At 36.0% G+C, this 15,662-nt stretch overlaps 1 protein-coding gene across 2 annotated transcripts in view; it reads left to right on the top strand.

The window, feature by feature from the left end:
- Positions 1 to 15,224, top strand: part of PLS1 (plastin 1) — a 47,978-nt gene extending 32,754 nt beyond the window's left edge. For both annotated transcript variants that reach the window (XM_065674920.1, XM_065674922.1), the window contains 8 exons: positions 750 to 845; positions 2,499 to 2,694; positions 7,745 to 7,823; positions 8,943 to 9,057; positions 9,822 to 9,955; positions 10,865 to 10,988; positions 13,693 to 13,817; positions 14,267 to 15,224. In XM_065674920.1, coding sequence (XP_065530992.1) covers positions 750 to 845; positions 2,499 to 2,694; positions 7,745 to 7,823; positions 8,943 to 9,057; positions 9,822 to 9,955; positions 10,865 to 10,988; positions 13,693 to 13,817; positions 14,267 to 14,402 — 1,005 coding nt within the window. In that variant the 3' untranslated portion in view covers positions 14,403 to 15,224. The remainder of the gene's footprint in view (positions 1 to 749; positions 846 to 2,498; positions 2,695 to 7,744; positions 7,824 to 8,942; positions 9,058 to 9,821; positions 9,956 to 10,864; positions 10,989 to 13,692; positions 13,818 to 14,266) is intronic.
- The last annotated feature ends 438 nt before the right edge of the window (positions 15,225 to 15,662 follow it).

Raw genomic sequence — 15,662 nt, 5'->3', positions numbered from 1 at the left:
AAAGCAAAGGAGGAAGATTGCCTAAGGTGATAAGAGCTCTTCATTGAAGAAAACCGTATCATTCACTACTAGTTTCAACTCTTCAAATAACATCAAGAGGGCTATTATTAAAGAAAAACTAACTAGGGTTTTATATGAAAACTGTTACTGTGGTAAAAATATTACATGCTATTTAAGAGAAGCATTAAATACTGCTAAAACTATCAGAGTTTTGTTTTATTTTCCTAGTTTCTTAGATGGGGTTGCTAATAGAAGCATACTGAAACCTGCATCAAATAAATTGCTTTTGTCACCATAGATTACTCCTGAAAGAATCCACTTTGCTCTTCATTTTTAAGTCCAATTACCTCATCAGTTAAGAAAGAGAATTTTTTATAAAACAGTCTATTAGAAAATGATAGTGAGGGAATAAAATACCAACACTGAAAATAAGATCCATATTGGAGGGTTTTTTTTGTGGGTAACCTGTACAAATTTGGCTTAAATATCTTAATTACAGCCACCTAGTTCATATCCAGCAAAATAAACAATTAAAATTGCACAGAATAATTAATTACCTGGCTAAATAAGTTCCATGTGAAATAGTGTAGTAAAATGGCTGTATGACCTCATCCGTATTCACTAGAATTAGGGTGCCATATTTTTTAGTTATATAGCTGTTGAACTGGGCTATAAAAGCAGTAAATGATTACTAAAGTCTACATGCTTGCTCTTTTAAATTTTTATATATATATAATTGCTCATTTTAGGATTCAAGAGCATACTACCATCTGTTAGATCAGATTGCACCCAAAGGAGGTGACCTTGATGAATTGCCCATTAAAATTGACTTTTCAGGATTTCATGTAAGTATCCAGAAACATAAAAATATGAGACGTTTATGTATGTATCCAACAACCTGGTTACAAGGCTGTCCCAGAATCCTCTTTTGTTTTGTAAAGCATAGAAAATCAGTCAGGTTCCTCAATGTCACAAAAGCTCAAATGGGTGAAAACTAGAGTAAAGTTCTGTAGCACTGCTGAAAGAGGATAATGAATCCTACAGTCTAAAATTTGGAGCGATGTGTTACATGGGGTACTGTCTAACTCTTTTATTTGCAGTTGAGTCTTTCAGTACAAATCTTACAACATCCTGCACAGTTACGCTCTTCTGGAATTCAGACAAAAAAAAAAAGAGTAGACTTCACAAACCTTGTGATCCTTCCTCAAACCAAATAGCATTCAGAAGTAACATGGGAGGCCTTCCAGTAACCAACAGGGAATTGTGGCATCCTTCAACCTTTAAGTTGTAAAGGTGTAGATGGTCTAAAACCAGCCTAGGTGGATATGAAACCTGAAACCACTTTTCTCTAAACTGCTCCATAATGCTCCTTTGAAGGATTATTCTGACAATGCGTTTGATGTAAAATTGAACTCTCTGCCTGACATAGATATCTATATATAAATCAGAATCTTAAGTAGAATCTCATTCATTATAATAATGAAAACCAACATGCAAAATTTTGTTTGCTTACAAGCTTCAGTTCTCTCAAACTTATTATTGAGGAGAGCTCTGTTTTGTTCCTTTGCTTTTGTGTCTTGGGTGGGTTTGGGTTGGGATTTAGTGGTGGGTTTGTTTGTTTGTTTGTTGGGTTGGGGTTTTTTGTGGTTTTTTTTTTGTTTGTTTGTTTGTTTTGTTTTGTTTTAATGAGAAAGGATAGTAGTTACTTTTTTTCCATGTAATTTCCTACAACTCATATGATCATGTTCTGTAATGGGTTATAAATCAATTATCAATAACATGTAACAGCTTGTTTTAGAGGAAATTCCTGGTTGAGTGTACCAATACTGAAGTACTGACTGTTACTCAGTTCTAATAGTAATTCAATTGCTAACTTACTTAGCCATAAATAGTAACTCTCAGTGTTATGGAGATTAGAGGCAAAAAGTACACGTTAGACTGTTTTGAGGCAAAAGGTGTAGCTGAACTGTTGTGGACACTGATTTGTTCTGTACAGATTAATAATAAAGACAAAATAACACATAAGTCACCCATTTACAAAAATTTAGAAGCAAAACTATTGAAAGGAAAGCAGGTGGATTATCACCAAGCATTCAAACTCTTACTTGGTTAGGGGGATGATCTGTAGTTACTGTGCTGCTACAGTATCAGTTTCAAGCAGTCATGATGAACCTTTAGCATATGTAGGAGAATATGCAGTGTGGGAATCAACTGAACAGATATGTAAATATCACTAATGCACTTCTAACTGCTGCTGCTGTTGCTGTGATTCCTGAGAAAAGCTGCAGAGGCAGCAACAGAAGCAAAGGACAGAAAGAAAGTGGAAGGAAGATGGGATGAGGGGAGCTGTCATGGGCTGAGCGAGCTAGCTCAGACACTGGGGGAATGACTGAGGAACTGACATGGGTCATTTAAAGATATGCTAAGCTGAAGATTCAGGTGAAGAATGGAAGCATGCTAGTATTCATTACAAATTAATTTTTATTTTTTTCTTTTAGGATAAAAATGACTTGAGGAGGGCTGAATACATGCTCCAACAGGCAGATAAATTGGGCTGCAGACAGTTTGTAACTCCAGCTGATGTGGTTGCAGGCAACCCTAAACTCAATTTGGCTTTTGTTGCAAATCTCTTTAACACATATCCAGCCCTACACAAGCCTGACAATTCATCTTACGATCTCAATTTATTAGAAGGTACTCGATTTACTAAGCATATGGGAGACAAGAATATGAGTGATTTCTATTTAAGTATTCCTTCTAGGTTGTGATATAGGATCCCTGTGCAACGGTCCCTGTGTTAACACCAGCATATAGAGCTTTCTCTCTAGCTGTCAATATAAGCCTCAGTAGAAGTTCCCATTACTGTGACAATAGTTGCATTAACCTAACCAAAGGCTATTCTTGAATAACATTCTATTATTCATTTGCAGGAGCAAAAACTGTCCTCTTAGTTTCTTTGCAGTTTCCTGCTTTCCGTACTGTTCATATTTTAGCTGATGCACAAATTCTAGCTTTCCCTAATTTGCAGTGTTAAGCAACTGTAATAATCTTTTCAAGTACTTTTCACATACTGTTTTTGCATGTATATGTGTGTTAGTTTGTTGCCTTTTAACATGGGCAACATTAAAAAGGGCTTCTGTATCAGCAGCGTATATTAATTTATTGTCAGCAACCTATGTAAATCATAGCACATGAGTAAATTTGGACATTAACTGTACAGTTCAGATCCCTAATGCTAGAAATAAAGGGATCATTGGTAGCAATCTTTGGCTGTTACCCTTTCTGTGGACCGGGTAATCTAGGATAATGAAATGGCTCCTGCCAGTGTATTTCACAATTGTTCACTGATCTCAAAGGAATGGTGATAATCAGGGGTGCCACACTCGGGAGAATCATCAGCAATGTTCACATATTCCTCTGCACTGCCTACTCCTGCCTTCCTATTACTGTTCCTATCAGATTTCCTTTCCATCTAGGTGAGTCCATATTCCTTTGCTCCTCATTTTTTCATGATTTATCTGCTCTGCTGCATCCCTGTGTCACAAATCCTGCATCCCTCAGACCACTCCTGTTTCAGGCTTCCGGCTCATCTAGTTTCAGCTGGGTGTCAGCTGTGGTAGAAGTATCAGAGGTAGTTTTACCTTTTTGGCTGTGATATCCCTAGTCACTGCAGTCCCTTCTGTCTGGGACAAATGATTGCTCTTCCTCTGCTGCAGTCTTGTCAGAAATGTATGCTCTTGGAAGTGTATACAGAAGCTGTGTGGCAGTGGAATATGTTCCATTCAGCTTATCTGTTCTGAACATAAAGTTGCAGGTATGATTCAAAATACTGAAAGCTTGGTCAAATTTAGAAGCATTCTCATTGGCATGGCAAAACCAGCTGAACTATTTTCTGAACTTTTCCTAAAAAAAATATTAGATGAGATCAAAGCCTCAGTTAAAACAGGTTGTACAAAGTTACAATCACCTGAATACTAGATTATAATTTTGTAATGCAAATACCAGCCAAATTTAACTTAGAGTTTATAGGATGTATTTTAGAGATGGATCATGCCAATATTACTGTTCAAAGGCAAGTAGATGACTCTCCTTTGCCCCCCCAAAATAGCTCCTGTGGTGTCATGTAGATCTAAACCACCACAACAGCAACAGCTACTTCAGCCAAAAGACAATGTTTTATATTTAATTTTCTGTTAATTTGTTTATTTTTTTTCCATAAAATCTTGTGGTTTTATTGATATTTTCTCAAGGTAGTGATATAAAATATGAGATTCATTCCTTTATAGTTTTATCACAGATTGTATTTGAAATTTGACTCATAATTTATAATGCTTTCCTATTTTGCTTCATGAAATGCAGATTTGACCCCTCCTAATGTAGGTACTGTATTTAGTATTTTTCTGTACTCCATAAAAGTGTTTATTCTGAAATGTTTATTTTTCTTCCCCCCCTTCCCTACTGTTTTATTAATCTCTGCCCCTTTCTGTTTGATTTTTGCATTGTTCTTGTATTTTTCTATTACTTTAATATGCCGTCCTAAGTATAGGACAAGTAAAAAAAATCCCACAGGTCTAATATGATGTGTACAAAATTGGGGCAAGACTTGCAGTAAGTCAAATGCTGTATAGTTATTTCTGTGGGTTTAGCCAGTAGGGGTTATGAACCTAGATGTAAAGCTCTGGACGTGTGTGGGTGAGTAGTGCTTACTGAAAGTCTTCATTTTCCTGCATAAATTCCATCTTTTTAGTGACTGCTCCACCCAGAGAGTGCGATGGGGCTGTGCTTTTTGGTTTTAGACAGTGAACACTGCATAAATTGACATCTGCTCTAATGATACTTAAAGAGTCTGATGATGTGCACTTGCATACAGAGAGCATATCCCTCAGGTATAATGACAGCAAAACAAACATTTGATATTATGTTGGGATGGAGCGGGAAGTCCCGAACTTCAGGGAATGCACAAGTGTTGCTGTTGCTCTGAGGAACCTCACATTTGGGGGAAACAGCAGAGCTGGGAGTCTTAAGACTCGCAGAAAGCTGAGTCCTTGGGGGGAGGAAGAGGAGGGACTCCGGGGCACACCTATTTTCTCCAGTGTAGATGTCCTCTGCTGCTGGACTTCAGGGCTGTTACCACGAGAGGGTTAACTACTCCCATTCAGGTCAGCTGAACTTCCAGTACAAATTGCATCTCGAGCCCTTTGGATTCTTGACCCCATCCCTATGGCTTCTCCCCACTCACTTCCATAGTATAATGGTCTCAAAGAAAGAGATAGCAATAAATACAAAGGATACTACCAAATTTGCTCCTCTCTCTTTTATGTAGCTCTGCCCCCTTTCTGCAGTTTTCCAATGATTTTGGCTATCTGCTGCACCACTCAGCAGAAGATATGCTCCTGGTAGGATCACAAGGTATATTTTGACTAAAAGAATAGAGAGAAAAAATTGGTCAGTTTTCAGCCATCTGGAAAATTTAAGAGCGCTTTTATGTTGCATGATAAAGGGATTTATTTTGAGTGGCATATTAAATATAGTATGCTGAGTTTAGCGCTTGGATTTCTGCTATTGAAAAGGGTGCTGCCCAACTTGCATGCTTTTGCTCCTGCTTTGGGTTCTTTCAACCGTGTTATGCATGCATTTTAAAATTGTCAGTCTGAGTGCAGTTGCCGAGTATCTGTTTTTGTAGCTACTCTTTGTTTAACAAAAGCTCATTAAATAATCTTGTTACTGTCTTGCAATTAACAAGTGTTCCTAAAAACACTTTGCAGTCAGTATTTTAGGTGTTGCAAATCAACTCGAAGCTCAGCAAGCCTAAAAACTTGGGGGGAAAGAAAGAGGAAACAGAAAAAGGGACTTGTTCAAAATACAATAACCTCTCAAGTTACTCTGTAGACTTAAATTATATATCATGCTTGTATTTTGACTGTATCTGTTTTAGGGAAAACCTGGTATTTTTAATAGCTTTGTCATAAAATGTGATTCTTAAATTTTGGCGTGGGAAGAAATATGTGAAACAAAGCTGACTGCTTGAAGACCTTGCAGAACAGTCGATTTGTTGTTTCTTTTTTGCTTCAGCATGTATTCATCAGTGACTGGTAAATTTTACAAGTAAATCTTTGAAACAAATACTAGTTTGAATTGCATATAAAAGACCTCTTAATTTAGAAAAGATATCGGTAGGGTGAATATGATTTATTTCATAACTGGAAAGGAAAGTAACTGCTAAGCTGGCTGAAACTTTATAAATAAAATTTATTCTGTTGGAAAATGTCAATTACAGCTGACATTACTGAATTTCTTTTTTTTTTTTTTTTTTGTAAATATGTTTTGAAGTCCAGAGCTTTTGTATAATAGGGGAGAGACCTAGATTAAAGTTGTAACCCCTATCTAAAAGCTGATGTTATGACATAGGTCTAATTCATGGAAAAATAATATTAAAAAGGTTCTTCTAATGATAAATACATGCTTATACAATAGCTTCATTTTGCTAAAACACTCACTGTTCTGTACTCAATGTAGAACAGCAGTACTAAATGAGACAGTTTTCCTGCTGCGTAAACCTCATTAGACAAACTTGGTACCCTTGTCCTCTAAGGAACAAACAAAACCAACCAAACAAAAAAACCATAAAAACTCAAGCACACACCAAAAAAAGAAAAAAAGGATAATCTGATTTTTACATGTTTCGGTTGTGAGAAATCTGCTCCTTTGTTGTTGGGAGAAGTTTTCTCCATCTTCAGTTTTCTTTCTTAAAGCAGTCCTTTCTGTTTTCTTAACTGTGTACTATCAGCCCAGGGGAGCAAAATGATGAGGGTGTTCCAAGCTCGCATATTTAGATTTAATATTTTCTTAAGTACACCTCTCTGATGCAAGAGAAAATAAGCTTACCGAGCTCTGAGCCACATGCAGTTGGCCATGAATACGTTGTTAAAATTTAGATAATGTTGTATGTAGAAAATTAAAGTATTACTGCAAGCTGTAACTTTATAGAGAAAGTATGTTGTTTTAGGGCTCATGATTACAATAGATTAAAAACAATCCAAGTCAGGGAAGCGAAGGTTTAGGGGGGGTTGTTTTGTTTTTTCCTACTCAATTTTCTGTATTTCTGGTAAGCAGAGTTGCTAGTAAAAATTGCAAAGTAACCAGCCCACTTGGCATTATAAATAGCTTCACAAATTTAACCAATGCAGTGCTGCCTATTTTAAGTCTCCAGTGTTAAAAACTAAAAAGGTGAGGTCTGTTGCTTTGGGAAGGACCTTCACAAATTAATACTAGGAACTTCAGTGTGGGCAGACGCGGAGCTGTAGTTTCTGGAGTTTAATGCTAAGTGTGTTAGTACTAACTTTTGATAAGAATATGCCATTTCAAACAGATTTAAAAATAATGTTGAATGCAATTTCCACTCATTCTGTTTTTAGGAACTCTAAAAAAACCCCAAAACACCATTTTCTCTGCTATGTATTAATTACATCAAATATAACCAACAAATTATTTCTGTATTTTATAAAATTATATTCACACAGAAAAATGTCGTCTAATAGTACTCCCTGTAAGTGCCAGAACTGAGGGACTCTGAATTTGATACAATTGCCTTGACTTATTGGCCAGTAGAGACTACTGTTAGGGAAAGGATGAAGTCAGCTGGGGTGTAGGAGGGAGAGGTGGGAGAAGAGTATGAGAGCCATTTAACCATTGCTTATTAAAGTGTGTTTTCCAATAATTTATAGATTTATATTTGTCATCATAGGAGAAAGTAACGAAGAAAGGACTTTCAGAAACTGGATGAATTCACTGGGTGTAAGCCCATATGTTAATCATTTATACAGGTAAGGCTTTTTTAAAGAATTTGATTTCCTTTGGATGACAGGGGAAGAATGATGGGAAGAATGAAGGGAAGCTTTAATTCTGCTCGAACAGTCATTTCCAGATTTTCACACAGCGTGATAGGACTGCAGAACTGGTCTGTGGAACCACATTAGGCAGTGTCTGACTAAGATATTCTGGTCGTGACCTAGAAATCCTAGAAAATCTAAGCACTTTTGATGTGCTTCTCTCACTCACTTATACATTGAATTACATTTTGTTTTAAAAAAAGTTGTGTGTTTTATAATGCATGGTTCCTATTTTCTCTCATGACATGACCACAAACCTATTAAACCAGTAGTGCAATTCTAAACTGTAAGAGGGGATGTGTGCTGATCAGACTATAAGAATCAATGCAGCATTGTATTCCCTCAAAAAGAGCTTTTTAACATGCTTTTTACATGCTTTTGATTACTTAAAAATTGTGCCAGCATTCTTTCTGTCCTATCAATAAAAAATGGGATATAGGGAGCAACCGTGAACATATGTGTGCATGTCTACTCGATGTTAGGTTTCATTGTTCCTGTTTTATGACCTCTGTAAAATGAATACTGTCTGTAGGTAGTTTAACATGGAGAATTTAGTTCTGCAGTTAGCTGAAGGGAATTATCAGGAATGCAATTTATAATGAGAAAATACTTTTTCTAATTTTTTTTTCCATAAGATAAATATATTGGTTTTGGTTATTCTTTAGCACAGTATATTGTGGGTGAAGATCAAGCACTCAGGACTTTTTTTGAAAGCCCTGAGGAAACTAAAACTAGAGCAATCAACAAAAAGTTGTTTTGCTAAACTTTTTGTCTGTGCCCACCCTGTGAAAGCAATTACTTAAAGCTGGTAAAACCAGTACTTGTGTTTGCTTCACTAAAATTTGTGAAAATGATGAAATGAAAAACACAAAGTAAATAATCACAGGTTAGAATAATAGGGAGTAGGCCAGTTTCTCCGCAGAATGTCACAAATTTTTATTTATGTGGTTGAAAATTTTCAGCAACTTAATTACACTTGGAGAAGTCTCAATATTTACTTCCATTGTGAATATGAACTTTTGTACTTAAAAACATTGTTTTTCTCTGGTTTAGTGACCTCTCCGATGCTTTAATAATCTTCCAATTGTATGATTTGACTCGTGTGCTGGTTGACTGGAACCGCGTCAACAAACCTCCTTATCCATTACTTGGTGGTAACATGAAAAAGGTGGGCAGATGACTCTGCCATACAGTCAGTTTCACTATCTGCTGTTGTTATGTTTGTAATGGTCTGGGTTGTCTGTCTCTCTCACATTTGCATGCTGCTGGGGGGGAGAGTGGGAGGAGAGAAAGGGGGGGGGGGGGGGGAAGGAAAAAGTATCATTAGTATATTATTCCAATGAATAAATAGCAGTTATAGCATGTATCACTTCAGTTTCTAAATGTGGATTACTTTTGGTAATATTTAATTTAGGGTCTAATTAGGGTGTATAAGTAAAAGTTTCAGGCCTGCCACAGCTATCATTATGTGATGCTCTTGCATTGGGAGGACTTTCATCACAGAGCAGTTTTATATGCTGCCAGGAGAGCTGCAAGACTTGCAGAATCCAGAAGCTTTCAGTTAGTTTTATTATCATTATAGGTCAAGAAAAAAGTAGAGGGGAAAAGAAATACTGTCCAAGAATTAACACATTTAAATATTTTTCCAAATTCAGATTTGGTGTCAGTGTATATAAATTCATTGACTTTAGTGGAAGTGAACATGGTTTTCTCAAGTGTGGAAAAAAAAGATCATCCTTGGAATCTTGCGTACTTGTATTTATAATAAAAGCTGTTATTTTAACTGCAGTATAGAAAGGCTAGAAATCTTTCTTGGCTCCAAATCTCATCAAAGGTAACAGTAAGCCAAATTCAAAATAAACGTACATTATAGGTCTGTATTACAGAAATATTAAGGCATTTTCATTATTTGCGTGTAACATTTATTTTTAGATCGAGAATTGCAATTATGCAGTAGAACTCGGGAAGACAAAAGCCAAATTCTCACTGGTTGGTATTGCTGGACATGATCTAAATGAGGGTAACCCAACTCTGACTTTAGCTTTGGTGTGGCAGCTGATGAGAAGGTAAGTTAGGCACAGTGTATGATAGATGTGTATATGTATGTATCTGTGCATGTGCGTATATGTGTGTGTCTGTATCGAGGCAAATTAAACCCAGTGTTAGTTCACCCAACAGGTATTTTAGAGACCTATCTCTTTTTTTTTTTTTTTTTTTTTGTAGTTTTTTGTGTAGTGGTTGAAACCATAATAGTATGTATTGGAAAACATCCATTTCCCAAAAGTATTAAAACCTTACATACTATGAACTGGGGTTAAAACTATAAATCCTTTAGCAAGTAAAAAGAGCAGATGTTATTTCATGTTGATTCCATGTACCTTTAAGTAATTTAAATATTTCTAAAATCAAAAAGTTAAATAGGAAGAGGTAATGCACTACAGAAGTTAAATGGGAAGAAATATTTAGGCTATCACAGCTATAGTAATGTAACTATTGTAAAATCAGTATCTAGCTAGTGCACTGAGCAGGAAAAAATCTAAATCTATTTTGGTAAAAAGTATTTTATTGCAGGAATTTTCCACAAGTGTAGTTTTCTTACACCTACCCTTAAACATTCAGTGCTTTTTGTCTGTCAGGCTGTTCTGATTCGATTTCAAGGTGACTTGGATGGCAGGGAGTCACTTAACCTTATAAAGTAAAATTAGTTATGGTGTGCTTAGTGAAACAAATATAGCAAGATGATGTAATAGTGAATCTTACAAATTTTTATTCGAAAATAAGTATTATTTTATTCTTGCAACAACCAAAAAAATGATTTTAAGTACTAAATAGTTTCTAAGATAGGGATACATAATTAAGATGATCATTTGGCATCATTACTGTGCACAAGTAGTATTTTACTTGTAGCTTTGTACTGTCAGCAGAGTGAACTTCTACCACTCACTTCAATTCAGACTTTTTTTTCTTTATTAAAGGTATACTTTGAATGTACTATCAGACCTTGGAGACGGGGAAAAAGTAAATGATGAAATTATTATTAAGTGGGTGAATCAGACACTTGCAAAAGCAAATAAGAAAACTCCAATTACAAGTTTCAAGGTAAATCAGGTTGATATACTTTATATATATAATCAGATTGGGGATTTTTAATCTAACCTGTTAACAATTTGGCTTTAATGGTGGCTCTCATCAGGTAGTGTAATTGTATAAAGAACTATTTCTGAAAAATTTTTTCTCAAAAGTATTTTACATGTTCATTAATACGAAACAAAACTAAATTACAACTTGTAAAACAAACTAACGCCCAAAAAATTACACCAACAAAGGATAAACTTTCAAAGGGTTTTTTAGCCAAAATTACCTATGTTTGGGCATGGCATGTCATACCTGTTGGATTTTTTTGGATATAGGCACTTTCATGCTTGTACAAACATGAAGAATGATTTTGGAAATGCGGGGGGGGGGGGGGGGGGTGTGTGTGTGTGTGTAATCTCCGTTTTTAAGAACAGCTGATCAAAAAAAATGCTCTCTTATGTGACAGAGCCAGGAGAGGGAGCCCAAGTTAAGCAGTGACATTTTTTGCCTTCATTGGCACTGCTGATGTGCAGCAGACCCTTAGGAACCAGCTTTCCCATTCAGCAGATACAAACAAATGGATAAAGGAAGCTTTCCTTTCACATTTGTCAAGTGTTCAACACTAAACAAGTCATATGTATGTCAGGTGTGCCATGCTGTGTAAATCTCATTCTTTAGAAATGGTAGATAAGTTATATTTGCATGCAAGTGCAATTATTTATACTCTGAAACAGTTATGTCTGTGGTTCGCAACAGGAACATAAGAACCTAGCAAATTAAAAAATTGAAGTCTTGCTGTGTTTTTAATTGAATTAGGTAAGCATTAGGCAAAAGGTAATATCAAATAATTTTATAGAATGAAGTATTTCCTTTTTACTCTAGAATCACAGAATAGTTAGGGTTGGAAAGGACCTCAAGATCATCTAGTTCCAACCCCCCTGCCATGGGCAGGGACACCTCACACTAAACCATCCCACCCAAGGCTTCATCCAACCTGGCCTTGAACACTGCCAGGGATGGAGCACTCACAACCTTCCTGGGCAACCCATTCCAGTGTCTCACCACCCTAACAGGAAAGAATTTCATCCTTATATCTAATTTAAACTTCCCCTGTTTAAGTTTTAACCCATTACCCCTTGTCCTGTCACTACAGTCCCTGATGAAGAGTCCCTCCCCAGCATCCCTATAGGCCCCCTTCAGGTACTGGAAGGCTGCTATTAGGTCTCCACGCAGCCTTCTCTTCTCCAGGCTGAACAGCCCCAACTTCCTCAGCCTGTCTTCATATGGGAGGTGCTCCAGTCCCCTGATCATCCTCGTGGCCCTCCTCTGGACTTGTTCCTGCAGTTCCATGTCCTTTTTATGTTGAGGACACCAACAGAAGAAGCAACAGTCTTATTTGCTTTGCAGCAAACGGTATTTAGAAGTCTGACAGGTTCATGGCAGAAGATTAAAATCAGACATCTAATTTCCATTTACTCTAGACGTAACTTAGGTCATCATCTTAAAAAGGATTCCTACTTTTGTTATTTCTACATAAATTGTAATAGTGGTGGTATAAATCAGCTGAAAGTATGAAGAGAATCTGTCCCAGCATCTCGCTTTTGGCATGCCCATGTTTGTTAGGGGGCATTGATTGTTTTTTTTTTTAAAGGTAATTTAGCTGATTGTACATCAGTAAAGATAAGGAGCTACTGGTGTAAAGTGACATTATTCATTATAAGTTGTTTTTTTTTTTTTTCACTACTGATTTTTGACAACATCCACTTACGTGTTTTCCTTGACAGTTCGATTTTTTTTTTTTTTTTTTTTTTGTCTGTATTTTGGGGTTACTGCAGCAGGAAGTGTAGCAGAGAAAGCAGAGGTCCCTGGTATTTCTTGAGGGCTATGAAAGCAAAATTCTATTGAATTGCCATTAGTTCAAACAATAAAATTACAAAGGTGTGGGTTCTGGCTTATGGTCTTGGGGAGATACTGCATGCATTCAGTGTCTTCAAGTAGATATATATTACTATTTTTACATGTATAATTAATGCAGTGGTTCTGTGGGACTTCACTGAATTTGAATTTGTAGTTCTGGCCTGGTGGTGAAAGCAGTCATGTCATGCCATGTGGCTTATATGCAGCACCTCACTGCACTGTCTGCTTTCTCTTGGTTTGACATCAGCTGCTTGTCTGCCCTAACAGTTGGGAAGAAATAATTGCAGTAATAGCACTTGCTGTTTTAAGAACAGAAGAAAACACGTCTGTGTATTAAATACAGAATACAGACTGCTTGTACTAGCTCAGAATACCATCTGAGTTGAAAAGTTACAAAAACAGTGAGTGATAAACTATTGCGGAATATATCGTTACAAGAAAAGGAGAAAAGTGAAAATAGTTGTGGGATGTAGATACCTTTTTGTTGTCTTGAAAGTCTGGTCCTTGGACTTCTTTCAAAGTTCCTTTCCTCCCTCAGGGAAGGGGAGGAGTTTGTTCCATTAAATAATTGGAAACCATTTGTATAATATTAATAGTATCAACACAGAGTATGGATCTTAACATTTTGATTGTGGAAAAGAACATTAGACCTTTAAAAGAGGGCGGGGGGAAACCTTCACACAATGAAGTAACAGAACATGATGCTGTTTTTCAATAGGTATTTAAAATGTGCTGTAGGGTTTTTTGCATTGTGAAGTCAGAATAATCAAAGCAAATTCCTTCTACTAATGTTCTGAGTCTTTTCTTTTAGGACAAATCAATTAGCACTAGTTTACCTGTCCTAGATTTAATAGATGCTATTGCACCAAAAGCAGTTCGTCCAGAAATGGTCAAGAGAGAAGATCTGTCTAATGAAGACAAACTAAATAATGCTAAGTAAGTTTTAAATGGGTACTTTGTATTTTCCTTAAGTGCAGGAAGTGCATGAATACATGGTGTCATGAAGGATTTACTAATGTATTAACAGATTACACTATTAGTTGATTTGCTTCAAATACAGTATAATTATAGTATTTTAGAGCTATTTTTCTAGCATAGTTAAAATATGAAGTTAAATTCACAGCTGATATGACCTACCACCACGGCACTGCAACTGGTTTATTAATAGCCTGCCATAATACACACAAAACCAAATGCTTTGATAACCAGTAGCAAAATATCTGCCAGTGAAATTGCTAAATACATACTTTCTTGACAGTAATGTTAATTTTTCTCACAGAGTGTAAGTACTGAACAGGCATATCCTGCTATTAAAATATGTTGTAAATCTTAGCACACTAATAGATGCAAGGAAAATAACGCTATGTTTTCTCTTGTTTTCCGAGATATGCTATTTCAGTTGCTCGAAAAATTGGTGCTCGTATCTATGCTCTCCCAGATGATCTGGTTGAAGTGAAGCCAAAAATGGTGATGACAGTGTTTGCGTGTTTGATGGGAAGAGGACTCAACAGAATAAAATAATCAAGAAATGTAATATAACTTTCTGCCATGTTGAGCACGAAGAATGCCTCGCAGAGTTCTTAAGCTTAGTATAAAATCAGAAAATTTGTATGCACAAATATCCTAATTAATGAAATTTTAATAGTGTGTTTATATTAGTTAAAACTTTATTCCATTTCATAGCATACTGATTATTTATGGGTATTACTGGTTTCAGAACATGTTCATTATCAAATTAACATCACAGATTTGTATTGCTTAAAAAAAAAAACCCACACCATATTAATGAAGCTTCATTTGTAGTATTTTCCATAGCATTACAAGAATCTGCATCATTTTACATAAGTCATTTTAGGACCCATTGTGAAACATTGTTTTCATTATTTTTAGTGGGTGTTACATATATATATTGATACAAGTATCAAGGTGCATTCCAATCCTATTTTACTACTACGGACTGCACAGAAGTTATCATTGCCTTATGTTTTGAGAGCTTAACTCCTCTTGAAGCCAATGAGAGTCTTGTCATTGACTTCAGTGAGAGCAAGTTGAAGGCCTCTGATAATGTCTGGAAACTAATGACTATTGATAAAGCTGATGAAACTGTTGTGTGGGAATAATCTTTAAATGTATGTAGCAATTTATTTCTATTACTGAGCAGGAAATTAAGTCTGTAAATTACTAAGCAGGAATGTAATCATGTTATGATTAGGTCTGCAGATGTGTTAGCTTTTGCAATTGGACTAAACATCTGATTTTTTTTTTTTTTTTTTCATTTTTCATGAAATACTGTATAAGAAAACAATAAACAGCTGGCTAGTCCAGTTTGGGTTTTCCTATTAATGTACTGCATTTCCTTATGCATGTCATCTTCGATTCCTCTAAAGTGTGTATTGTGTGCAGTGGTCTGTATGCTATCAAGTCTGTAATTCTTAGGTATTTGTACTCCTTTCTCTACAGTTGCAGATTTTTCCCTAAACATGCTGGAGTTGGACATTTAATATGGCTGTTACTAAAAGCCAAACACTAGGGAAGAGGGAAATATCAATAAAAATTAAGGTGAGGTTTTGGGGGGATTTTTTTTTTTCTTGCAGGATGAAGCTGCTACTTTGTTTCAGCTCCTGAAAAGCAGTCCTAGGAATCATGGTGAGGGAGCAGTTGGCCTAAGCTTTGTATCTTCAGTATCTTGCACAAAATATTATCAGAAAGAAGATGCATTCATTTAATTTCTATTATCAAAGATGATAGTGGGAGTTGAGAGAATTAAGTTCTTATATTTAG

Source organism: Lathamus discolor, chromosome 3 (assembly GCF_037157495.1).
Source record: "Lathamus discolor isolate bLatDis1 chromosome 3, bLatDis1.hap1, whole genome shotgun sequence".
Taxonomy (NCBI): domain Eukaryota; kingdom Metazoa; phylum Chordata; class Aves; order Psittaciformes; family Psittacidae; genus Lathamus; species Lathamus discolor.
This window is presented reverse-complemented; position numbering and strand designations above follow the sequence as displayed.